Source organism: Trachurus trachurus, assembly GCF_905171665.1.
Source record: "Trachurus trachurus genome assembly, chromosome: 23".
In the NCBI taxonomy this organism is placed as follows: Eukaryota; Metazoa; Chordata; class Actinopteri; order Carangiformes; family Carangidae; genus Trachurus; species Trachurus trachurus.
The window spans coordinates 13,825,148-13,850,278 of record NC_139912.1 but is presented as its reverse complement, the minus strand read 5'-3'; the positions used below and the strand labels follow the sequence as shown (position 1 = coordinate 13,850,278).

General features: G+C 40.8%; 2 protein-coding genes across 2 annotated transcripts in view; one reads left to right on the top strand and one right to left on the bottom strand.

The window, feature by feature from the left end:
- Positions 1-12,578: 12,578 nt before the first annotated feature.
- The window catches only part of ccdc146 (coiled-coil domain containing 146), a gene marked incomplete at both ends in the record, with an annotated part of 45,361 nt that continues 32,808 nt past the window's right edge, over positions 12,579-25,131 (top strand). Inside the window, one exon of the mRNA XM_083999413.1 lies at positions 12,579-12,728. Coding sequence (XP_083855539.1) covers positions 12,579-12,728 — 150 coding nt within the window. The remainder of the gene's footprint in view (positions 12,729-25,131) is intronic.
- fgl2a (fibrinogen-like 2a) lies at positions 13,037-23,362 on the bottom strand. Its single transcript, XM_084000007.1, has 5 exons — positions 22,539-23,362; positions 21,584-21,788; positions 16,722-16,941; positions 15,256-15,426; positions 13,037-15,162 (listed from the first exon to the last, which is right to left on the bottom strand). Exons 1-5 carry the CDS (start codon positions 23,118-23,120, stop codon positions 14,847-14,849), a joined length of 1,494 nt encoding a protein of 497 aa, XP_083856133.1. The 5' UTR covers positions 23,121-23,362; the 3' UTR covers positions 13,037-14,846.

Sequence of the window (25,131 nt, the reverse complement as noted above, 5' to 3'; positions counted from 1 at the left end):
AGGACAACTGAAATCATTTGTTATCTCATGTCAATGCAATGTAGTTACCATAATTGTACGTAGCGGAGGCTATAGCTACAGTATTTCGGAGAACAGTCATAATTATTTGCAAATGTATCAAGTCCCTGTGTAATTTTACAAATATAACAAAAACTGTGGATTTTGGACCAAAATCTGCATTTGATATTATGCGCACAGCCTCATTACAGGCAAAGCATGACTAACCCTGGATGCTGTTTCTGCAGAATCCACTGCTGTTTACACAAATGGTGATGGAAGAGAGAGAACCACTCATGGAAAACTTCATGATGTGTTTATGTTTATCTTATCAAGTGAGCATTTTAATTTCAATATTTAAACTTTCACTCTTGGGTTGAAAAATATATATATATTCCATTTGAAGACGGCCTTGTTGATACCAAAGTGCAACACGAAGACACTAGAGAGATGTTATTTCCGCAAAAAGATAACCGTCTTCACTCTCCACCCTGGGGTTGCCAAAGGGATTAGATGTTCTTCTTTGTTAAAGCCCCAGTTTGTTTTTTTTCTACTGATAAGATTTTGCCCATCAGCTGAGGATAATATAGTGGGGTTGTGGTTATTCAAGGAAGTATTCAACTCGAAGGCCAGTGTCATCTGTCCAGTAACAGAGTGCATGTTCAAGGCAGTGAATGGGGGGCATTATGTCAGTGAAAATGATTATCACAAGATGACATCTACGTATCTTTAACCTGTGCTGTAAATAGACAGCAGACTGACTGTGTCCTAATTTCTTTTGCAGCTTTGCGATGACCACTGGCAAGAGTTTTTTTTTTCTTTAAAAAAGAAAAAATCTGTTTAAGTACGTGTTTCTTTAATTGGATCTTTTATGGAGTCGTTGCTCTCAAAGGCTGCAATCTGTGATTTTAATAGGACAACAGCACCATAAACATCAACCACTAATAGAGGCTGTGGTGTGTCACAGTGCTCTGATCATACGCCACTCCATGGGCCCTTTTTTTTTGTCCCCAGCTGTTTATAACAGCTGTCACACAATGGTGCGTCAACATGTGTACACAAGCTTGCGCATATTTTAGTATTCTCTCAACTGTGGTGACTGTCTTTCCTAACCTAAGCAATACCTCAAATTCACTGTGGTTGAATACATGGATATCTTTTCAAATAATTAATCTGAAAGCACTGGCAATGATCATTGAAAATAGTCACTGAACAAAATCTTCCAATATCAATATTCTGTTTGGCTGGTGGGCACTTTTTAGGGCACTGTGGGCCCTGGAAAAAAGGAACGCTGCAGGGCCCGTAAAAGGAGGCTGTTTATGTGATTTTACAGTCTATAAATCATTCATTGCCATCGTAAATAGAGGCACGGAACAACTATTTTTAATACGCAAGAGCTTGCAATAACTTAGAGCTGACTGATCATATTTTCTACGAGCATGTCTATATCAAGCTAAACTGGATATGGTCCATGGAAGGTAAAATTAATTAGTGCAACATTACGAGGTCCTCCTTTACTCTGGCTTCCTATGATTATTTTCCTTTGATCATCCAAACCGTCACCATAACCCTTGTCATTCAACCCACATCCCCTCTTCCTCTGCTCCTGTCCTTCATCCAAAACTCCCGTTTGGAAGTCCACAAGAGATGATACTGACATCCCTTCTTCTTTTTCTCCATCCTCCTCATCACAGTCATTTTGCAGCTTTCATGTCTACAGCTGGCACCTTATGGGTAACTTCATTGATTATTGAAGTGGCTTTTTGATGCATATGTAAATATGCTCTGTTATGACGGACTGATTCCTTTTAATCAGTCGGAAACGAAGGGAAACAACTGTAGATGAGACTCTTGCCCCAGGAGTATGGCACGACCCTGAGATGAAAATCCATCAACATCTGCCCTTGAAAGCACATTTAGGACGCATTTACATTTGCTTTTTATCTTTTTTTTTTGTTTTGCTTGTTTGTTTGTCTGAAGCCTGTGGCAACGTTCATCAACCGACTGTAAACACGTTCTTAGACATACAGTAATTTAAGGGATTATATTTAGATCACAGAAGAAAAAGTGAGAGAAAATGAGTATAAAGAGGAGGGGAAATGAGAAGCTCATTAACAACATGATAGCGACTCTTTGTACTTGAACACCACCATACCGTAGCTGCCTCCAATGTAAATAGCTAACGGAATAAACAAGTCAATCAAACATAGTCCATCATGTCTTCTTTCTGTCATCATCTCTTTATAATTTACCCTTTTGACCCTCTACACAGTGTAAAGTTCAGTATAAACAGACTCATGCCTGTTCACACATATGTAAATATACACAGTTACCCATTCCAGAGAGTCATTTGGTAGATGTTGATCTTTCAATAAATGCATAGTGCAAGTGTCTTGGTCCAACTCCTGGTGATTTAAGGTCCTCGGGACAGTGTAAGTGTTGTGCCTGAGTGTTTGTGTGTTGTAAATGCGTCATCCAGTGGTGTGTCTACAGATGATTTACCATGAAGGGCAGGCTCTCATTGGAACATCTGCTTTCCAGCGCTGAGTAGCACTGACAGAGCGAAAACGACATGTACGCACACACAGTATATGCGTATTTGTGTGCGTTGTCAGCGCTAAAGAGGCGCCAGCTTCACACTGTGTCTGATTTGTCTTTAAAGGAATATTCCACCTTTTACTTAGACTGTGACTTTTGTGCTTTTACTGTGAAAAACCTTACAGTAAAGCTGAAATGTGGACCAAAAGAACATTAATATGACATTTTTACAGTACTTTATTTTAAGTGAATATCTGTAATATTTTTTGGCACTTCCTGTCCTGTTTTCTGTGACTAACCAAAGTCTCACCACACCTAATTCACTTTGGCCACGGCTCTGTTCTCAGCAAATGGTGGAAATCCAAAACAGCAGGAAGACAGGAAAGAGGTCACTGCATGGGTCACATCAACCTCACAATCCTTTATATAATAATACATATGCTTCCATAATTCCAGTCACACAAGGGAGCAGGTGATTGGTCAGTGGATGCAATGATGTCAGGGTGCAATTTTCCAGGCATAGAAAGAGAAACGAAGACAGTGGGGGACTTAAGTGAAGGAATCTTGGTTTTGTTGTGTAAGCAACAAGAATCTTTTTTTTCCATTGTGGTTTAACAAAGAAGCTATTGTCCTATCATTTGGTGTGCAGGCCCATCACTAAACTAAGAAATATGAATGGACCTCAAACAAAAACTGAGCAATAAAGGCTTGTTTTGTTGAATAATCTGTTGCAGGATTAGTTAAAAAAAAAAAAAAAAAAAAGTGCAGCAGTAGTGAAACAAACCCATAAAGGAAATAAGTCAGGGTATACGAGTGATATTATAGACATGACCACTGTTCAGTTTTGTAAGGCTGCAACCCAAAAACATCTGTAAACTAAACCATTTCCATAAAGTCCATTATTTGAAAATACAGGCCAAAAAATAATAAAGAGAAAGTAAAAGTTCTTCAAAGGGTTCATGTATTTTAACACAGTGCATTTACACAATAAAGAAAAAAATCTTTATACAGATCGCAGAAATTGGTCCCACGGTCTCAAGACTCCGTTGTTCCAAACTCACATCCTTTTAAAGTCTTTTCAGGTCCTACATGTAATTGAGTTTGTGAAAATGCAGACACACACACAAACACAAACACAAACACACACACACGTACATGCAGTAAATTTTATAACCTCTGGAATTTATTTATTTTATGCTGCACAAACTGTCTACATCTGCAATAAAAGAATGAAAGGAGGATTGTGTTCATGATGTGTAATGCAATTTTAAAACTTTGAGATTTCAATTTCAGAAATAATAAGATTATACTTTATGCCCCCTAGAAACATTTTATACAAGGTACTCTACATTAAACAGGCCTCACGTATATTTCGGTGTTACACTGGGAAAGCAGTACTAGATGTATTGTGTGCTATGTTGTGTACTTATTGTGTATTCACAGGAAATGCTTTATGCATGTGCGTGCATGTGTATTGCATGTGAGCACTGGCTGGACATACCACACAGCTGAGTGAGGGTTCAAAGGTCACGGGGGTCAGTCTGCAGCTGACCCTGCAGCTACATCTTTTCACCGTGATCTCAGCATCTGCTCCACTTCACTCACCTTGACTGAGCACATGTGATAACTTGTACCTGACTCACAAGATGAACACTATGTTATTTAAATATGTTGCTTCCATTTATATTAGTCTGTCTCTTTCACTGTCTCAACTCATCTGGCCCGCTCCAGTGGCAAGTCTGTGTTTCTGTTTCCTTTTTCAACACGACTTGAAGAGGTTTTAAGACCAACTGGCCACTAATAGTGGACTCTGGAGGATTTGGGAATTCATCCAACTGCATCAGGACTGGGTCACGGTGGGGGGTCGGGTCGGTTTCCAGCTCTAGACTGTAATGGCTTCTCCGAGACCCGCCAGACAGAGGAGTGAGTCATGACCTCCTCCAGCAAAGTGGCCTCTAAACAGACACACAGACAGTCTCACACAGATTTGTTTTGTTTGTTCTTCTGTTAAGGCTTTCTCTCACTTAACTAGACGGGGGCCTGTTTCTGGGAGAGTTGGATTGTGACTTTCATAAATCTGAAATCTTTAAAGGCGCTTAATTGTACTTTTGAAAGACAGACGTTTGCGTTCCCTCCCTCCGCCCCAGTCAGAGTTCTCTCCTCTGTAATTTTGGTTTTGGGGTGTAGGCCATACTCCCTGAGGACCAAACAGAAAACTCTCCGTACTACAGAGAAGCATTTCCAGTCTGTTCCTGACCACAGACAGGAAAGAAAAACACACACGCACATAAACACACATACACACATATATGCACGATAAGTTGTGGCTATAGCATATCGTTCAGTGAAAATGAAATGTGCCCGCTTCAAGATGGCACCACCACAAGCCATGGAAAACATTTAGCGGGTTTTTACAACAATTGACATAAACAGAGACCAGATGAGTGGAGACGTCTGTGTGTTTATTTTTAGCCACACGTGATTGTATTTGATGTGATCCCCCCCCAAAAAAGAAAATGACGATGTCATTTTTTCTTGAAAACTATTTCATACATTTATAATGATCATATGCAGGTATCATTTTTGATAAATATACTTTTAAATGTTAAGGACTTTGCTTACATGCAATTCCTAACATTAATTTTACATTAAAAATAAATGTTATTCTACACCAGACTTCTTCTATCTTTTTGAGGTATTGGTGTAGACCAATGAAGCAAATATTAGGCTTAACATTCGTTAGTTGGCAGAAGCAAACATCTAAATGAATCTGTGAATAGCCACTTTTGCTTACACAATCCTCATATCAATCTCATATCAAACTCTGTGCTAACAGCTTCTTTCCCGGCCCCAAAGTGGCTAAAAATCAGTTATTACTGGTTTAAATTTAGAGTTTAAATTTAGAGAACATCAATGACTGTTTGGGATCAGTCCTTGATGTTCTTGGCCCAGTAAAAATCAAGAGGTAATTAATGCTGCTCTACCGAAAAACCTCATATTGAACCGTATGATTTGATTTAATAGGAGCTATTAGAGTATCACTGTGTGACCACTGCACTCAATCACACATAGGCTACAGATTTTTCCATAACATCGAACACAGGTTTTCCAATAGGAAAAATCAGATAACATGGGTTTTAAATGAGCCCATAGCCACTCCAGAAATATGAAATGTTGTTTTTTTTTACCCCAGAGATTTCGCTATTATCATTTATTAGTGGTGACGAGTGGCAATGTTTACCAGATGTGGCATTTTGTGTGTGTGCATGTGTGAAACGAGAGAAACAGACAGAGAGAGAGAAAGAGAGTGATTCATGATGAGAAAAAAGTGATGCTCAAGGACAGAAAATAAGAAAAATGTGAGATTGAATATAAAAAGACAAAAAGATGTGGTTGAAATAGAATTGAAGTGCAAGAAGAAAATGACACAGTGAAAGTGGGAGATGGTTTGTTTCCGGGATGCTCTGCAGCCCTGACCATAGTGCAGCGTATGCATGAAGTCTGTGGATAACTGTGGCCGGGATGAAAGGGGAGGAAGCCGTGGCGGCCGTGGGGGATTTCTCCCTGGGTCTGTGGGAAACACACATACACACACACGAACACACACAAGTGACCATGTATGTAAATGAGAGGCTATCCTCTAGATCTGGTGAACAGATGAGGTTAATTGTTTCCATCTTTCTCAACAGGCAATGTGCAATGCTCAGAGAAATCTAATTACACTACACTAATACACCATGGGGACATCTTTCTTTCTTTCTTTCTTTCTTTCTTTCTTTCTTTCTTTCTTTCTTTCTTTCTTTCTTTCTTTCTTTCTTTCTTTCTTTCTTTCTCTCACTTGGCATTCCATTGTTACCCATAAAAAGGTGAATTCTCTGGAGGATGGGTCAGCTACAGATGTTTTAGGTGATTAAATCGCCCCCTGACGTGATGAAACATGCATGCATGCCTCTCCCCTCTGTTGTGTTGTCTTTGTTTTCCTGTTTTGTACTTAATGTAAATTTATAAAACGTCATGGTGGAATTATTCAGATTCTCCATTTAAGTGGTTCTGATAATGAAGCTCTCTGGCCCACAACAGGAACTGGCCCCCTTGCAAACGGTCACATAGTAAATCTGAGAGGTTATGAAATGTTTAATGGAACTTTGTCCTTGCTTCTTAGGCAAAGGGACATTAGATTTAATGTTCTGGTAATGTAGGATAGCAGTTTGTATCCTTGTGTGAACAAATTTTGACAGAAGTAAATCTTTTGAAAGTAAAATGCCCACCCTGGCACCTGTAGATTAAAGTCTAAACCAACCTGAAAGATGTTTATGTAACTCGAGTCTGTGTCCATGAGAATCAAAGTCATGCTGACTCATCACACGTGACAGATAAGAAAACCTGACCCCTTGTGTGTGTATTCAGCCTCAACATATAAACACTGAGCTAATGCGACCTGTGTGACCTCTTTGTGCTGTTCTAATTTCCCCCAAATCCTTGACCATGAAATCCATACACGTTTATGGAAAGCAGTAAAATAGATACAGGGCTATCTCTCCTCTCCTCAGTGGAAACAGGAAGGCGGTGGTTATTTCACTCTAATCCCCCTGGACATTTGCAGGGTGTCCTTGGACAAATTCCACCTCAGAGGTCACAGAGGGTCACATACCTGCAATCAATTAACTTGCTACCCCACCAGCTCTCGAGCAAGGACTTATAAATGTTCTGTTCTAGTAGCGGGTTTTTGCTACAGTATTATCCTCCATAAAGACTTTTGGGATGAAATCCACTTTCTTTGCCACTCATGGCTCTACTTTGTTTTACTGGTTACGATCCAAAACCACACATGTGAACAAAGACAGTGATTCAGTAGGTTCCAGTAAACTATAATTAGACTGGGCATTTAAGGTGAAAAGCATTAAGAAGTTTTGGCATTTTGAGTCAGACAGTTTTTTTTTCTCCTCAAATGATTCATAATTATCTTTTTTAAAGATCTTTTTTTCTACATTTATATGAGCAGACTATAAACAGTTATTGTTTCAAGTGTCAAAAATTGATTGTCCCCGGGAGACATTTATTTGGCCGCAGAATCATCTATTTTGGAAACAGTGTAAAAATCCAAAACACTAAATTGTGGATGTTAAAGATAATAGAAACAATCAGGGGACTTCAGGCTGGAAAGTAATTAAAGGGGGGAAAAAAGGTTGTATTTGAAAAAGCTGAAGTAAGCATCCACTTTTTTCAGGTTATACCTGTCCACGTATATACATACTGTGATTGGCAACTTGTTTCATTTTATTGGACATCAGCCTGGTGCGGAGCCTTGCCACAGATTAGTTACTTGTTATGTGAGCAGCACCACATGTTTTCCTCAGAAGTGTACAAAGCCTGAGGAGGAACAAGCTGCAGCTCTGTAGAATAACAACAGAGACCACATCAAAGTTCAATGGAGGAGAGGAGGCTCCATATTTGAAATATTTATATTCATATTATGTATTTTATCTTTTCCTTCTGTGCCCATGTGGTGAAAAAACAAGTTGTTTAATGCAACATCATCAATACTGCCTCTTCAGGACTCGACTATAGACTGTGAGAATTGGATAAAAATTAAAATTAGTTAGACAGAATTAGTTTTGTCTCCTTGCTCATAAGATTTCCTCAGTGGAGGGAGGTATGAAAACATAACTTCACTTCAAAGGCGTGAACTGGCAAAAATCAGGCTTCCAATATGTAAGATCAGCCAAAGAATGTGCCCCTAAAAAGCACATTTACACACACACACACACACACACACATGCACACACACATATTTAGACCAGGTGTTGTTTTCATAGTGCTTACAAAAAATAAATTAAACAGTCTAGCACGTTGAAAGTTCACTTGACTCACATCCTTTGACGTCCAAACAAGTCCATGTCAAATCATGGAGCCTATTTTGTGTCCATGTTGTGCATATCTGATATGACGCAAGCATCATAATACAAAATACACAAAAACCAATGAGACGTGACCTTCTATCCATGTCTGAATCATTTCTCACATCCTGATATACTGAATACAAACAACTTCTGTTCAGGTCTTGATGAGTTAGATGCTCTTTAGGTATTACTGTAACACTTGTTCCATATGAGTCAGGATATCCTGCAGAGTGTGTTTCCGCTTTCACTGGCTCACACATATGGCTTCAGTTGATGTTTCTTGGAGACGTGGATACATTTTTGTCTAGGAGAGCCATGTATGGCGGTGAGTTCAAGCCAGAGGGGGTCTTATATTCTGCTTTACAGTAAAAAAGCCCCTGTGGAACAATACCCTGGGTTCCCCCACAGAGATGCTGTAGAGGCTCTGAGAAATGACATCAGACTCACAGTTTGCCAAAACTACTTCTCAGTTTCTCTGTGATTTATATTTTAGGTAGTCCACTAAAGTCTTGCACAATTTGAACTCAGTAGTATCAAGTCTGATCAAACCAGCTAGGACAATGAGGGGTTTGATTAGGTTAAGTTTCATGTTTCTTTCCCTAGTGAAACAAATAAACAGTAATCAAATACCACACACTGTTTCATCTATTAACCCATCCTGTCTTTGACTATAAGGGAAAGAGACACACACGTTTATTTTATTGTAGAAGTGCACAGATGATTCAGTTTGAGTGTCCATAAAAGCTGGTTTCAGGGTTTTAAGAGACTTTAAACATCTGTTTATAAACTGTCTCCAGACACTTTGTCTGAAGGACAAGGTCTTTGACGAGAGAAACTGTAAGAGCAGATTACGTGTATGGAAAAATAACACTGTGTGTATGTGTAGGCCTATGTGTTAATTAGGCCATTTAAAATGGCCTCCCAACACCTAACCCAACATGAAAGGCAGGAGGTGGAGGGGGTTGTAAAGAATTACCCCCAGTCTTCAAGTTGCGTTTGTTGTGACTACAATACAACAGTATAACAGAGATCTGGACGCTGCACCCTTGGAGTCCAGTAACTTTTTCCAAAGGTCTGGTTTATGCAGGAGCAATCAAACACATGCAGGACATGCACATGCACACACACAATGTAAAACCTGTGGTTGCTGCGATACTCAACCTGATTTTACAAAGAGTTCATAAAACAACAGTAGCAGCAAATGTCAGCCTGAGAATACATGTCCTCATACTGATTTGTAATTACAATAACATGATATGTCAGCTATAATCCATACTGAGTTTTCTGTTGTTGTTGGTGATCATTTTGTTTGAATACGGTAATTGCTGTTTCACCACAGACGTCCAACACATCTGCACTGTGTCCACCAAGTGATAAATCCTGAACACGACAGGTTACACCTCAGCGCATGTGGGAACACAAAATTATATTACACTTTTAGGTCATAGCACTTTAAAGGCAAAGCTATAACTCAGTTCATTGAAGTGAAATTAAAATGCAAAGTCTCAATAATTTGATTTAGACCACTGGCGTCTTCTCCACACTGTAAATGATTGCTGTTAATTTACAGTATGATTTCAACAGTATTAATCTGTTGTATTTAAATACAGCATGATAATAGGAGTGTGTCAAAATTGAATTTTTATGTGGCGTTAGATAAAATAAAAATGAAATAAATCATAATTAAATGAATCAGATTCGTTGTGATTCATTTTAAGCATCACCAATATCACCTTTAGCTGCATCAGATGACAATGGCAATAAAATGAATGTTGCAAGAAAACATATTTCTTCTAGTATTCAGTGCTGCTAACTGCCTTGCTGACTGATTCAATTTCCATCATCAGTGTCTGTTCTGGATTAAAATAGATGTTAAATCTCACAGCAGGTACACTGTGAGCTGTGGGAAAGATTCAAATTTCATTTTTTTTTTTAAAAACACTAACACACATGATTTTATCACTTTGACTGGGATGGAAGGTTAAGCACCATAAAGTGGTCCAGCCAATGTGTTATGCCAATGACTGACTCAGCGACAAATAGTAACAAGCTAGACTTTATTTTAAGTTTCAGCATCCTTCAACATGCTCCTGCAAGTCTAAGTTGCGGTCCGAAAATAGCTATAAAAAAATGGGGCTTATGTTTTATTTAGCCAAAAATGGTAATAGTAGGGGCACATAAGGGACAGATCTTCAGCAGAAAATAAATATGATTCAGAAGTTCACATATCCAGACTGTTGGAGAGGTTTCAAGATTAATTTGGAAACCTGGCTTCCACCACAAACATTGATGCCAAAGTGCAGGGTGATTTGTTTGAATTTAACAAGGGGTGGTAAAATTAGGTCTATATAATGAACAGGTTTAATTAGAGAGGCAGTTTAAGAAGTCAGATTTTGTTCTCTCATTCCTCGTCATCTCCACCCTCTTTAATCCTTCCTGGCAATCAACGGAAAAACAGCATGGAATTTGGATCTCAAAGGTTTACCATCATGTACCGCTGATGCCATCTAGCCTACCACTTTTTAAATCTACTTTCTAATGAAAGTAAAACCAAAGTGCCAAACTGAAATCACTGGAAAATCAGTCATTTCAGCTGTTGACTTTGTGCACAAAAATAGTATCTCTCCTTTGCCAAAGCACCAAGGGAGTGTACAGTCTGTTGGTCAGATATGGTTAAAGTGAAACGAAATAGACAAAGCCATTACAGAGGGTTGGTGCAGCTGTTGCAGGGGGTGAAGTATGCTATTGGCTCTGCCAGCTCTCAGACTAGTTACACTGTGGGAAAAAAGCTGTAAGGGGAACAGCAGTGTTGCATCACCACCATAGTTTTCACCTTGGATCCAGGTCAGTTGATTATACTTTTATTTCAGTGCTCAGTCATCTGATGCACTCAGCCAGCTGGCATGTGATGCTGTTTAGTGTTGCCAATGCATGACATGTGTTGAGAGTGTGCTGAAGTCACAGGTAGGTAGATTACTATTTAGCGCCATCTGCTGGGAAAGTAGCCTACTGCAAGTGTAAAATGATTTTTTTAATTAAAATTTTTAATTTTACTTATTTGAATATTATCTGCTACAACGAAAGCTAAATATAGATGTAAAACTGTAAACAAACAATGTGAAGAGACAAGTAAAGACCTGACTTAACTAGGGACGTAATGTTGCGTCGTTGCTATAGTAACCACAACCACTCAACCAACTCCAGGGGAATCAGTGATTTGGTTTTGCTAACTGGAGCAGTGGTTGTAATTAAACGTCCAGCACTTAGAGTCTTCTAGCTTCACAGCTCACGGTCTCGTAGCTTTAGCGGACTAAAGGACGGAGGACGGAGTCTTGAAGACGTGGGTGAAACCTAGTGTCAAGAAGTACGACTTTTTTTTTCAGAAATGTTTGTTTGTCTGTTTAGCAAACACACAACACAAGTGCAGAGCGAGCTAACGTTGCATTTAGCTACCAGTTAGCTGAAGTGTAGGTTTGAAGTGGCTAAAGCGTTGTGGTATAACTTAGGGGACGAAAGTATAAATCAGCCTAGTAGAGAACTTTTATAGGGGAACATGTGTTTGTTTTGTTTTGACACGAAGAGGGACCTGTCAGTATTTAATGTGGGTTTATGAACCATAGCCTACATATTTACTGTAAAGGGCCTATTAAAATGTGAGTTGCAGGAACTAGCCTATTCATTGTTTATCTCCATTGTTACTATTGACCTCTTAGTGCTTTTAGAAAAGACTATAGTTCCTCAACTGTTTTGGCTTCAAACTTAAAACCACACCGTTTATAATTGAATTGTTTCTCAAACAACTCGTGTGCTCCAGGCTGTGAGTACTAGCAATACTTTTTTTTTTTTTTTTTTGCACCAAACCACCCTGTGACCTTTCTACTGAATTACATTTTGGAGTAACTCTCCTCTGGGGAAATTACAGACACCATGTACTGCATAGCCTATCTTAAGATATGGAGCCCACATAGCCAGTTGCTGATATCTGTGAAGCATCATTTAACCATGCATTCTGTCTCATGACTGTATTGCTCTTTCTCCCTTTTCTTCCAACATTAATCTACCTGTCATCAATAAATTGATGGGTCATTAGTGAGTCTGTCTGAGCAGCAGTATAGCAGGCCTCCCAGTGGAGGAGAAGAGGACATGGAGGAACAAGAGGAGGAGGGGAAGAGAACAAAGAGAAGAGAGGACGCCCCACTGTTTGCCCTCGCACCTGATGCTTCACTCCCAGAGGAGCAGCCCTCTGCCAGCACTGATGTTTCTGCTACTCCTGCTTTCCAGTGCCTAGATGAGGTAAGACTCATAAATGTTTCATGATAATGGCATTTTAGAGCTTTCATTGGGAAGACAAATCTTACTTTTGTTGGAGCAGTGACAGTATTTACTGTAATTACCTAAATCATGTAAAATATTGTGAATGCTTTCAAAAGATCATACAGTGTATTATGGAACAATTTATTTTCCATCTAAACTGATGTTTAGAGTAGACCTCGGCACTGTACTGTAAATGGATTTATGTGCCTTACAAGGTTCAAAAGTTTGAAATGCTTTTTTATGTTTAAACAAAAGTGAATACTTGGAACTTGAAATCATAACGTGGATGAGCACAATACTTTTTTATTAACTTGTTCGTCACATACAGTAAACAGACATTAAAGTCACAGACCCACAATTTGATCATTTATCTTCTGTGAAGCTGATATGAACTCATTCTTTTATTGAGTTGCTTTATTGAATGAACATCTCATTAACCCATTTATGATGGGCATGCAGCGCCTCATACCTCCATTTTTACAGGCTCCAGATAGCCCTACGTACTAGAGGTTTTTCTTGTGGATACTCATGCTTAAATTGTATACATTTTTGTATACATTTACTGAAAGGTGATTCCAGTACAAAAGATGCTTTGAAAGTAGCCAACCATATGGTTTAACTCTGCCAAACACTGCAATGTACACAGCCATGTAGTTAGAACTTTATTAATTTTTTGATATAAAAACTGCATATCTCTTGGCATGACAGTTGAATATGAATGATAGAAAAGATCAATATTGTACACACACAAAGCTCCAAATACACACATATTTACTATGAATGGTCACAATAATGCACAGTCTTTATCACTGTTCATATACCAACAATCATTAGACTTTGTACTGTATGACCTATGTATTTATATAAAAGCTATCATAACCTCACAAAATAAAATAAATACTGTACACATCCTTAAAGTGAAACATTTCTTTTCCCATCCTTCCAATTCACAGTGTGTATAAAATGGATATAATGATGCTATACAGTTTTCTAACATTAGGCGGCAGTATTGTACAAGTGATGAGTCAGGAAGGTTGTTTTTTTTTTCTTTTCTTTTTTTACACATGGAAACTGGTGTATGGCATCAGCATCAAGAGATGCGCAGTAGTTCAATGCACACAGAGCTATGGGTGGAAAAACAATTTGAACCGTTTTTTTTTTTTGTTTTGTTTTGGTTTTTTTCTTGCAGCAGTGACCTGCTCTGTGGCTCGTGTCAAGTAGAATTTATGAAAACATCCATAATGCAGAACGTACTTATGAATGACCCAATAGAAATTTATCTCAGGCTCCAAATTTATATTTGGGTGTTTTATAACATATAGAACGACGATCCATCCTGCAGTGTGTCCTAATGTAATCAAATAAATGACGACCAAGAAGATTAAGATTAACCATTGCCCATGGAGGGCTGTGTATCACTGCTTGTAGGTTTTTTTTTTAACAGTTTGACTGAGTCCCTAAGATGAAGTCTTTATCAAAGAATTGTTGACCCACTCAAAAATGTATCATCAGCTCTCACATAACTCACTTCAGTGGCTGCTGTTAATTGTGAAATCATTTGGAGTGGAGAGAAATGATAGCTCATTAGTTTTTACTACTACTATGTGCTGTGCTGTGTCCTGGCTGGGTTTATAGTGGGAGGGCAACAGGACAGAAAGTGGAGAAATATCAGAAAAAAAAGTGAAGAATCTCTCATGGCAACCCTCCATATAATATTATGGCCGCTGTAGGAGGGTGCCCTTTACACTGCATTTGTGGTGTTTTTTATTAGTCCATCATCGTTCACAGTCCATCGTTTTTTATTATTATCATTTTAATAAAACGTTTTGAAGGCCACACTCACTATAGTCGGAGAAACAAGTAATAGCACAGTTAAATGTTTTCACAATTATTTTTGTTATTACTGCATTGAAACTTCTATAGGGCTATAGGGCTTGTCGACGTTTTCAGTGTACACGTATGCCTGTGTAAATGTGTGCAAATGCATGACTATGTGCATGTTTATGAGTGTCTGAGTCTACTTGTTCGTCCATTTGCTTTGTCTTTATTTGTGTCTGTCTGTCTATCTGTCTAGCTATACTCTGTCTAGCTGTCCTCCTAAGGAGCATAGTTCTTGGGCCGTATCATCATCTTGACAGTTTTGAAGGCCTGCCTGTAGTTTGTGGGGTAGTACTCTGTTGACATGTTGTGCCATGTTCCCCAGAAGATCCCGTTCCTGACTCCTTTGTACCTCTTGTGATAGTACTTCCCGTTGAGGTTGGCAGACATGCAGGCATCAAACCACCAGCCAGAGCTGTAGTAGGCACCGCAGTTTCCGGAGGGGTACATGTCGTTGTCACGGTCGGGCGTGGAGAAGAACTTCTGATCGTGGTTGAAGTGCTTGTTGAAACTGATGGCGTTCCCAGCGGTCCCACTACAGTGACACATCGATATACATTAGATGTTGGCGTCCTTGATGAATATTTGATGACACGCGCATGCACAGAATATATATATTCTACTGTACCTGTATCCGCTGATGGACAGGCGGTAGCGTAGATATTCATTAGCCACGTAGAACTGGTCGTACTTCGCATACTCCCGTACACCCTCAAAGTCCTCCAGCTCGATACGCAGGATCATATCTTTAGTTTTTGTCAGCAAGTGGATATGGTCATTACCCAACCAGAACTCACCTCTGCAGGAGAGAACAAGAGAGAAGAAGGGGGGAGGATAGTACAGAACAAATGAGGGGTAGATTACAAACAAGCTCATTCTCTTGTACACTTGATTAGACGGTTGATATGGTTAAAATGAATTTACTTATCGCCACAGGGGAGGAAAGGAATGGAAGCAAGGGGAGTGTAGTGTGACAGTAAAATAAAGCTGAAAATAGACATTACTCTTTCAGTGGGAGGTAATACTAAATCTGTAGTCATGGTTATTTCCTATATAAAGCTGAGCAGAGAGGATGGCTGAGAAAATTAGCTGTTAGAAACCCTGGGTTAAACTAAAAATCATCATGAGAAGACTGCCTCCCTGTGTGTACTCCTGTTCCCAGATCTGAATATTCTTTTTGTTTCTTTTTCATCATTAATTTTGGCTCACAGGTTTATGATCTGTTAAATGAGGTCAAACCTAATGTAGTGATGTATGTTTGTTTTGCTGTTTTACACGTGATGATCCATCAGTGATAGTGAAAACAGGTGGTGAACGATCAGCGGTGGTGAGAACAGGTGTGCGTCATTAGGCCGTCTCTAGAGTGATTGTCCGGGTGCTCGCGTGTTGTGGCAGGAGACGTACAACTGAATTTCTGTTGAAGCTGAAGGTGCATTGGCATCATTTTCAGCTTTCACAGAGGAATTAATTAATTGTTGAATTGATGGTTTTATTCGTTATTCTTTATTTGTCGGTTTATATCAGTCTAGCACTCCCCCTTGTTTTCCTGAAATGGTATATTCTAACTGGTATAAGGCCAGTCAGTAGTGAAGCATTTGCCAGTTTGCTGTACTGTCTCAGTGCTGTTTTTTTTTTCTGCCAACATCCCCTTTAATGTTCTCCAGAACATCAACTGTCCTTTTTTATGGGCCAGAGACACTAAAATCACCATTTCTAGTCTAGATTTGTGATGATAATTAATTTCCACCCTCTTTTACCCGTGTGTTATTTCAGCCCTGCATACAGATGGCACCACTTTTGACTTGTAAATCAAACCAACCAACTCTTTTTTAGTTAAACACTACATAAAATGTTACCTTTATTACATTACCACCAGCTGTTGTAATGTCCCAGAGGTTATAGATGTATGGGTCTATGGGTGGAGGGTGTCTTATTGTAAAGACATTTGTAGAAAATTAGTTTTGATTTGGGCTCTACAAATAACACTGACTTGATTACAGGCTTTGGTTCCAATAGATTATCCCCCCCCCCCCCCCCCCCCGCTAAACATGACTAACACAACAGAGTAACCTTGGAAAGATTGAAATCCAATACCTGAGGTTGCCAAAGCCCTTCTTATACTCGGTCCAGGTGCGGTTGAAGCTAACAGAGCCGTTGAGCCGCTGCTGTATCACAGTCCAGCCGCCCCCAAAGGACTCCATGTCACAGAAGACCTCAAACGTCCCATTGCGTACATCAGGAGTCACGCGATACACACCGTTCTTCCTCGTCTCCAGCACATTGTAGTCTGAACAGTCCCGCGGGGCTAAGATGACTGTTCGGTGACAGGGAGAAAGAGAAAAGAAGAGAGGACAATTTTAAGGCGATGTTACAGTACAGACATTTGATAATCTTTTCACTTTGCTCTGGCATTTTTTCCCCCGACTCAACCAAGGGACTGTAATAGAAACAGCCCCTGAGGCATGGGAAGGCAGAAGAAAGGAAGAGAGAATGAGATGTCTTTTGTTACAATGCTGTTCCCCATGATTTAACATAACAATCCCGTGTGTGAATCACACTAAATTTCAGATTTTTGTGAAGCGTAAAACATTTGTATCGCTAAATACTGTCTGTCTGTGATCATTTCAGAACATCCCAGTCTATTCCTTTGTTTCTCAGTATGGGGTCCCTTCCCTGAAAGTCAATCAGAGGACTCCAACACGAAAAAAGGGAGTGAAAGGACAAAGTCCACTGTCGGTAGATAAAAGTCAGTGACCTTCCCTTGTGCTGCACCACTGCCACAGTTCATTCCCTTCCAACTTATTCCTCTACCTCTCACTACTGTCCCCTGTGCCGCGCTGCAGGCCACTGACCCAACCCAAAACCAAGGTCCAAAAGCCCTTGTCAGTTAGCATTTGGGAACTGAAAGGAACAGACCTGTCAAAACGTGGGAAAGTGTAAAACTGGATTAGAGGGGCGTACCCCCTCCCTGCACATTCAGCACCTGGGGCCTAAATCATCCTGACATTGGGCAGGCAGCATGTGGACCCCTCCTGCGTTTGACGCTCTGATACAGTTTTGTCATACTGTTAAATCTGTTTAGTGGTTTAGTAGATTATAATAGAGTGGGGAGAGGGTGGTGCATTCGGAGCACAGGGGACCAAACACCATGTTTCTGGAGGTGCAGGGAGGAGAAGTCGAGAGCAAATAGTGTGCAGTGAGTGCAGTCATGGTAACATTAGTACAAGGTTAGAGCTGAGTTTTCTTCTCTCCTGCATGGTTAAAACAGGAGATGGTAAATGGCGCACAAAAGAAAAACACCACATGAATTTGGTCGCTTTGAGTCGATAACCATCCATTTTCCTTTCACGTTACACAAAAATACCTCAGGTGCAAAATGGCTGCAGATGATAGATCATTCCATATGGAAAGAGACGAGTGTGATGCTGAAATGTATCCTTGTCACGTTAACAGCTCTGTCTGCACTTGGCATTCAAAGTATTGACCTGTGAATTCTTTCAGTGTCTCCTTCACTTAAAGTGTCGGTCTGTGTGAAATCCCCGCTTCACATCTCCCTCTCTCCATTTGTCCCCATCTGTCTGACCGGTCCACTGGTGTCCCTGGCCTAGACAAACAAAAGCCACCTCATCTCCCCACCTCTGGCACCTTGCCTGACCTAAATAACTCTAATATCAGCCACTTACCCACTGTTAGCTGATTGGCTGTCTTGTTGTTGAGGTGACTGCATACTAGTTTGACTGACATATTTTTATAGATGATTATTTGACGAACTGACTGCTTAAATATCACGCTGCTTGTTTGACCTTAAACAAATAAATGACTGACATAAAAGGAAGACAGCTGTGTTATCAAGGAAGTACGCCTTGGAAAAACAGTACTCATGTAAGATTAGCCCCTGTAATGGAAGGAAACATGTATTCAGAGTGATAGTTTAATCTTTTCCCACAAAAACAGCTGAAACCCAACACCACTGGCAGGTTGAATGTGATGACACTATCATCAGAAAGCAACACTCCTTCCTTTAGGAACTTGTGTCATCACATCGCAAAGAAGCAGTTCCTGACAATGTAGCGTACCGGGCATTTATTCTCGTTTGTCAATAATTGACTTAACGTAGCTGAACAGCAACATGAATTGCTGTCCATTCACCTGAAGGCCCCAATATATCTTCCAGGAGCGAAAGTGAAGATTAGCTCCTGCAGCAGGGATGGGAATTGGCAAAGAGGAGGAAATAAATGTGTGAGCTGTGAGTGATAAAAGCATCTTGACAAACGTATTAGTCCTGCTTAATGGTGGAATTGCAATCCCACGCTGGCCTAAAATGTTTTGGTATAAAATGTCAGGGTTTTATTAGCTACATGTTTCCTCATCAGTTTTTGTTTTGTTTGTTTTTAGCTTGGAACAAAAGGAGTTTGAATGGATGAAAAAAAAAAGTTTGTGTTTTTTTTTTTTTTTTAAATGAGTGTCCTTAGATGTCTTTTCCTAAACCCGTGGAGTGTAAATGTTTGAACTGTAGTGTGGCTTAATGAGCTGTACCACTGCGGCTACTTTTCTAAATCCCCTGCGCATGTGTGAATACTTCACATTTACTTGCAAATGATCCATCACTACAGCTCCCGCCTCCCTTCTAGATAGAAACACATCTGTCTCATATGACATCTCTTTAAAGTGTTATGTCCGCTTGCCTGCCTGGCTTAGGATGAAAACAGAATTTAAATTTTGGTTTGTCCAAATCTCTGTTTAACAGTTCTTTAATGATTTCAGCTACAATTTGGCAGCTGGATAGTTTATTGAGAATTCAAGGGAACCATTTAGGCATGAATTGCTTCACTAAGCACTTTTGACAGTGATAAACAACCAGAAAACAACATTTTTTCCTCTCAAGGCCTTTTTCACTGTGTAGTATTAATGGCAAGTCAAGAGGGGCATATTAATTCAGCATCTGGTATTAGTTTTTAAGATGAAGAATTAAGACGATTAACACTGTGTGTAAAAAATGGAATAGTCAACTCTTTGCGCTGGTATACAAGAAAAAGGTTTTCAGTTTATCTCTGATTTTAATGTTGTTTTTCATTAAGAGGAATCACTAGAGTAAAACAACAATTACTGCATTGTTTATACCCATATTGTGAAACTATGGAGGTCTCATCATTAGGGTTTGGTATATTTCCATGGTAACAGCTGTCTCTTGTCTACTGCCTTCAGATTCACTTCAAACGCCATCGGACATCATTTCCTAACTTGGAGAATAATTTGTCGGTCCTTGAACTTAACATGACAGACTGATGTACAAAGACAAGTGTTACTGACCCTGTGTGCCCTCCGTGACTAATGTTGGGAAAGCTGCCTACATTACTGCTTGTGTTGTTAGGACGAGATAATGAGAGTTAGTTGTTTTATGCAGGAATGAGCACTCAAGAGCATGACCTCCAGTGCAAAAGAGAGGGATGTGTGGTGGTGGGTGTGGGGGGGGGGGGGGGGGAAGCACCAGGAAAGAGGATTAAAGAGAGGGAGACAGAGAAAGTTAGGGCAAGAGACGATAAATGAAAAATGGCATTCAGCAAGGGAGAAAAGAAACAGAAAGGAGAGACGCTGTAGAGATGTGCTTAGGATACATGTATGAGGGAGACGGACCAGGAACTGAAGGAGAGTTTGAAGGAGAAAGAGGCAAGAAAAGACGCAGACGTGGAAAAAAAACTAGTATTCCCTTCACACCACTGTCCCAGCTAATCTACTTAGAAGTAAGCTCACATCTGTTTTCCACATAAAAGCCCCAATATAGTGTCACATCCACTCATGCAGAATCAGGATATTATTCAGCTTCAGTCTGAAAAGTGGCTCGCATTTCAACTGTGCCCTCATCCAAATAAGCTTTTACACCGAATGTAAAGTGGAATGTCTGTTATGCTTAGCTAGCTTCCAGTCCCCGCTGATAAGTCTCCATCATGAGATCCCACTCCCTTAGGCTTATTTTCTAAATGTTCGCATCATGTGGTACCATAGGCGCCAAGTATCTGTCTCTCTCCCTCTCTTTTCTCCCCCTCCCCTTTTCTTTTTGAGTTTCTGCGTATGGACCATCATAGAGGAATGTTGGGGCACTTGATTTTGTTATATAAGAGGTAATGTGAATTCTCACTTTGACCCTAGTGGTCATATTGCTTCACTTATGTATTGCATGACCTCAGCTTTAAGTTATGTTATGGTATATTTTATTGCTATGGCTACAGTGGGTAGACAGGTTCTACTATAGTTAAGTTGTTGACATGGGATGTTTTTGTTGATACTCACTGCAGTATCATCTTTTAAAAGTGATGGGAAATTTCCTCTCTCATATTATACACCATCTACCCAAAATTTGTAATGTTATTCTTTCCTCTGTTTGTAAGGGAGAAGGGATGTCGCAACAGATCACTATGTGTTGCTGAGGAGGTCATTGTCAGCCTGAAAGATTTTATTCCCCATTTCCCAGAAAGACAGGCCTCATTGGGTGAAGGTGACCACCCAGAGTTGGGTTGTTTGTAGTGATTACAAGTCGCCATGTCCACTTAGCTCTGATTGGATAGATCCTATGCCAAAAAAACTCACCTCGTAGCAACCCAAACTGCTGGATGTGTTTGGAGTGTGCCAGAATTTCATTACCATAATAACATCTGTGGTGAATTTGTGGGAATAGAAAAGAATAGAGACCAGGCTCCTTGATCATACCCAGAGGGATTACAAAAAATGCATGAGCCGAGGATAGGAGAGGAGAGACAACTTTGAAATAGCAAAGATAGAATAGAATAAAACAATAGAAAATGCAGAGAAAGGACTTTTGAGTTGCAAGAGAATATGGTAAATAGCTGAAAAGATGGAGAGGGCTTTCAGAGCACGAGGTAGAGAAGAAAGGGCTGGAGCATTCAAGAGACAAAATAAAGAATGCAACTAGATGAATCTTACAAAAAGTATAGGCTTACACTGAGGGGCATTCTGTACTGGGCAATGGGTGGTGCAGGTGGAGCTGAGCTTGTTGACCACTCCAGTGATGTTCTCCACCCGTCTGTCTACCATAGCCTGCACGTTGTCCATGTTGAGCAGGTTGAGCCCCTCCAGACGACCCTGCAGAGCCGAGATCTGGCTCCTGGCGTTGCGCAGGCTGGCTGACATCCTATTGAGCTTCACCTGGGAAGGGCCAGAGCAAGAGGGGAGTGCGGAGGGGAGGGAAGGGGAGGGGGATTATTGCTGTGCACCGAATACAAAGCAGGTGGATTACTGAAGTCACCGGGTCTCCTGCATTGTTTTACCAGCCAATTTGAATTTTAGAATAGAAACAGGTCTGCGTGATGGTTGGCCGTCTGCCAGAGTGGCTGTGAGAGTCAACAAGCTTACCAGACAGAGCAAAATTTACTGCCATTTGGCCGGTGTCTAAGGCTGACTCCCCACCCTGTTTACAGTACCAGGAATTTTCCCTGGTGGATTCCTGCCAGGTAGGACTTTACAGGTCTGTTAACATTTGGTCAGTTTACATTCCAGATGGGTACATTTGCCCGGGCATATTTAAGTGACTTTATATCTCGAATGTTTATAAAGCACATTTCAGTTTAGTTTGTTTAGATTAGTCTTCAAAGGGCTGATAAATGATCCTGGCTCACAGTGAATTTACATGGTTTTGATGGAGATGGAGAAACTGGTGCAGTACCACCATATGACTTTGTGTGTAGAGCTTTAAATCATGCTCACTGTGGGTTGATAAGGATTTTACAGTTGATTGATTCCATGGAAATTCTTGTTGATTTTTATTCTATATATGACCAGATCAGATAAAGTATTGTCCACCCTAACTTGGATTAGGCTGACCAAGTATTTTAAATAATTCTCTAGGAAAAGTCTGGAGAAATAAATTACTTTGTCCAAAAGTGTTAAATGTCTTACCTGCATCTCCTGCATATTGTTGGGGCTTGGTGTAATTCTCCCAAACAGAGTGCCTTGTCCCAGTCCAGTACCGTCCACTGTAGCTCCAGGGATCATCCCATCTCCCCGCTCCTCTTGGCTGGACCCAGCTTGCAGATCCTGTCCTGTCAGTTCCAGTCTCAATTCTTCCCCACCTTCCCTCTGTCCTTGGTCTGCTTGCTGATGCCCAAAAGCTCCACTGCCTCGTGCCCCGCGGCACTCCTGGCACCCGCTCTTCAGCTTGTTCACCACCTCCTTCAGGCTCTGCAACTCCTTCATTGTCTTCTCCAGCAGCCTGAACTGCTTGGGCAGCTGGATGGTGAGAGGAGGTAGGGTGATCTGGTACGGGCAGTCCCCCTCCTCCTCTGCCCCGCACTGGCCCGAGGGTCTCAGTTTAACGGGGCAGGAGGTGGGGGGATTCGATTCAGATCCTGAAGTGTGAGCTCCTCTAGCATCCCATCTCTGGTGTGAGTTGCCGGTGAAGTCCGCTGCCCGGCTGGCGCGTGGCACCAGGGTGGCTGTGAGCAGGAGACTGGCACCGATGCAAAGCAAAATTGTCCTCATTTTTCTGCTTGAAATATGTAAAGAAGAAATAAGTCGCTGTGAAGTGAAAGTGTCAGCAACTGCCTCTGATATGAACTTAAAGTGTGTGCAAGTGTGTATAGGAGTGTGTGTGTGTGTGTATGTGTGTGTGCAGCTGCAGATTTCCTGTAGGTGTAGCGTCTGTGAATGAGTGTCCAGTATCCTATTGGTTTAAGAGTGAGTGTGTGTGTGTGTGTATGAGCGCAGCCTGCAGGAGGGAGAGAGCGCAGGGGAACTGCCGCTGCCTCAGATAGCTGTGTCATTAATATCAGGACGAGTGAGGGAGGGAGTGAAGGAGGGAGGGAGGGAGGGAGAGGGGCAGAGAGAGAGAGAGAGTGTGCCGAGTTATAGAGGATGGGAGGGGCAGGACTATTGCGTAATGCAAAACACCATATCAGCAGCATTGTGAAAAAACAGAGATGCGGACAGAGATTATGGGAGTGGGGGGTGAGGGGTAGAGTGTGGGGTGGGGGGGGTAAAGAGAAAAGGTAGGTTCTTTCCTCCTGCAGTCAGGGCATGCTGCCGTCCTGCCTTCCTCTGAAGCCAGCTCATTTCCCTGAAGAGCAAAATGACTCACAGTCACACGTCCACTTCAACTCTTTTTACACTGACATGTTTTGTTTTGGTGGTTTCAGATGTTCACAACATTTAAAGGGCACATCCTCACACACTACAGATTCTGAAACCTCTCTAAAAACCCTGGCTCACCCGCGCCACTCACTCTCCACGTCCTTATAAGGGTCAGATGGGCGCTGTCCATGGTTAACCAGCAGCAACAATACTGTAGAGAGGGGTTTGTTTTCATTTCTAGCAACAGCTTTTTTTCCGGATTTAGACGGCACGCTGAGGATGTTGCAAATTAAGCATTAGAGACTAATAAATTCAGTTTTCCCTGAACACTGACACCCATGAATACTGAGCGCCTGCCAATACTCTGTCCTGATCTGATTTAAACTTTCGAGCACAATACACCTGCAGAGCGCACACTTCACACTACATTAAAATGAATAAAGCCAATCCAATTTAGAGAAGATATGCTCCGATGGCTAAGTAGTGCTTTATTAGTGAAATGTAGCAAACAGCACACCACAGCTTATACTTAATGGTCTTATTTATTCTGCTACCGTGTCTTGTTTCGGAGGGACGTGTGTCATCCTGGTTTCCTGAGAGCCTCTTTTCATCTGTAGCGTGAACAAAATGTGGAAATTCAAAAGCAATTTTAAACCAACCACGCTATGATTGTCACCGCTGATTTATAAAGTGGTCTACGCTGTTTGTTTAAAAGAGATAATCAAGTCTTTATTAATCACCAGTAAACAATACACTTGTTTTCACAGATAATAATGAATCGGAGATGTGGTTATTTGTGGTGCTTTTTAGATTGACATAGATAAAATTGCACTTGTTCTTTCCCACAGGCATTATTCACACATGAGGTAAATTCATGGAGCATCTTTATATCAATAAATGAAAGTGATTAAAAGTTGTTTATTCTAGATAACAGCAAAGCTTCACTCACTCCGGGGGTTACCCTACATGGAGTCCTGTTAAAAAGTTCTTGTGGTTTCATTAACTTGGCACTGATTGTGTGTTTGTGGGCCACGGCTATTGTTTTAGTACATTCTGTAATTCATAACCACGGGTACTGTAATTGGATTTTTTTTTTCCAAGGCGTTAGTCATGCATTTGTCATATTTCTACAGAACTGACACAGTTTCAGTAATTGATTTCACTTCCAGAAGTGGCTCTCAGCCCTGATGGAGGAACACTCCAGAAAGGAAAATATTACAGCACAAAAGAACTTCTAACAAAGTGTTTCAATCTGGCTGTAGGCTCGACTCCAACTCAAACAGTCAAAATGAGGACATGAAGGTAGAGATACAAACAGAGAGAGATGGTTCTCTCCATCACCCAGTGGAATACAGTGTTGTGCCTCGTGGTGGTGGTGGTCATTATTTTTCTCCCCGAGGGTGCGGCGTATTAAAGCCCACAG

Coding starts and splice junctions, on each gene's coding strand:
- fgl2a (XM_084000007.1), bottom strand. CDS start 23,120: ATGAGGACAATTTTGCTTTGCATCGGTGCCAGTCTCCTGCTCACAGCC. Junction 16,942..21,583: donor AGTACAGAATGCCCCTCAGT/GTAAGCCTATAC, acceptor GTCACCGAACAG/TCATCTTAGCCCCGCGGGAC. Junction 15,163..15,255: donor CTGTCCATCAGCGGATACAG/GTACAGTAGAAT, acceptor GTGTCACTGTAG/TGGGACCGCTGGGAACGCCA.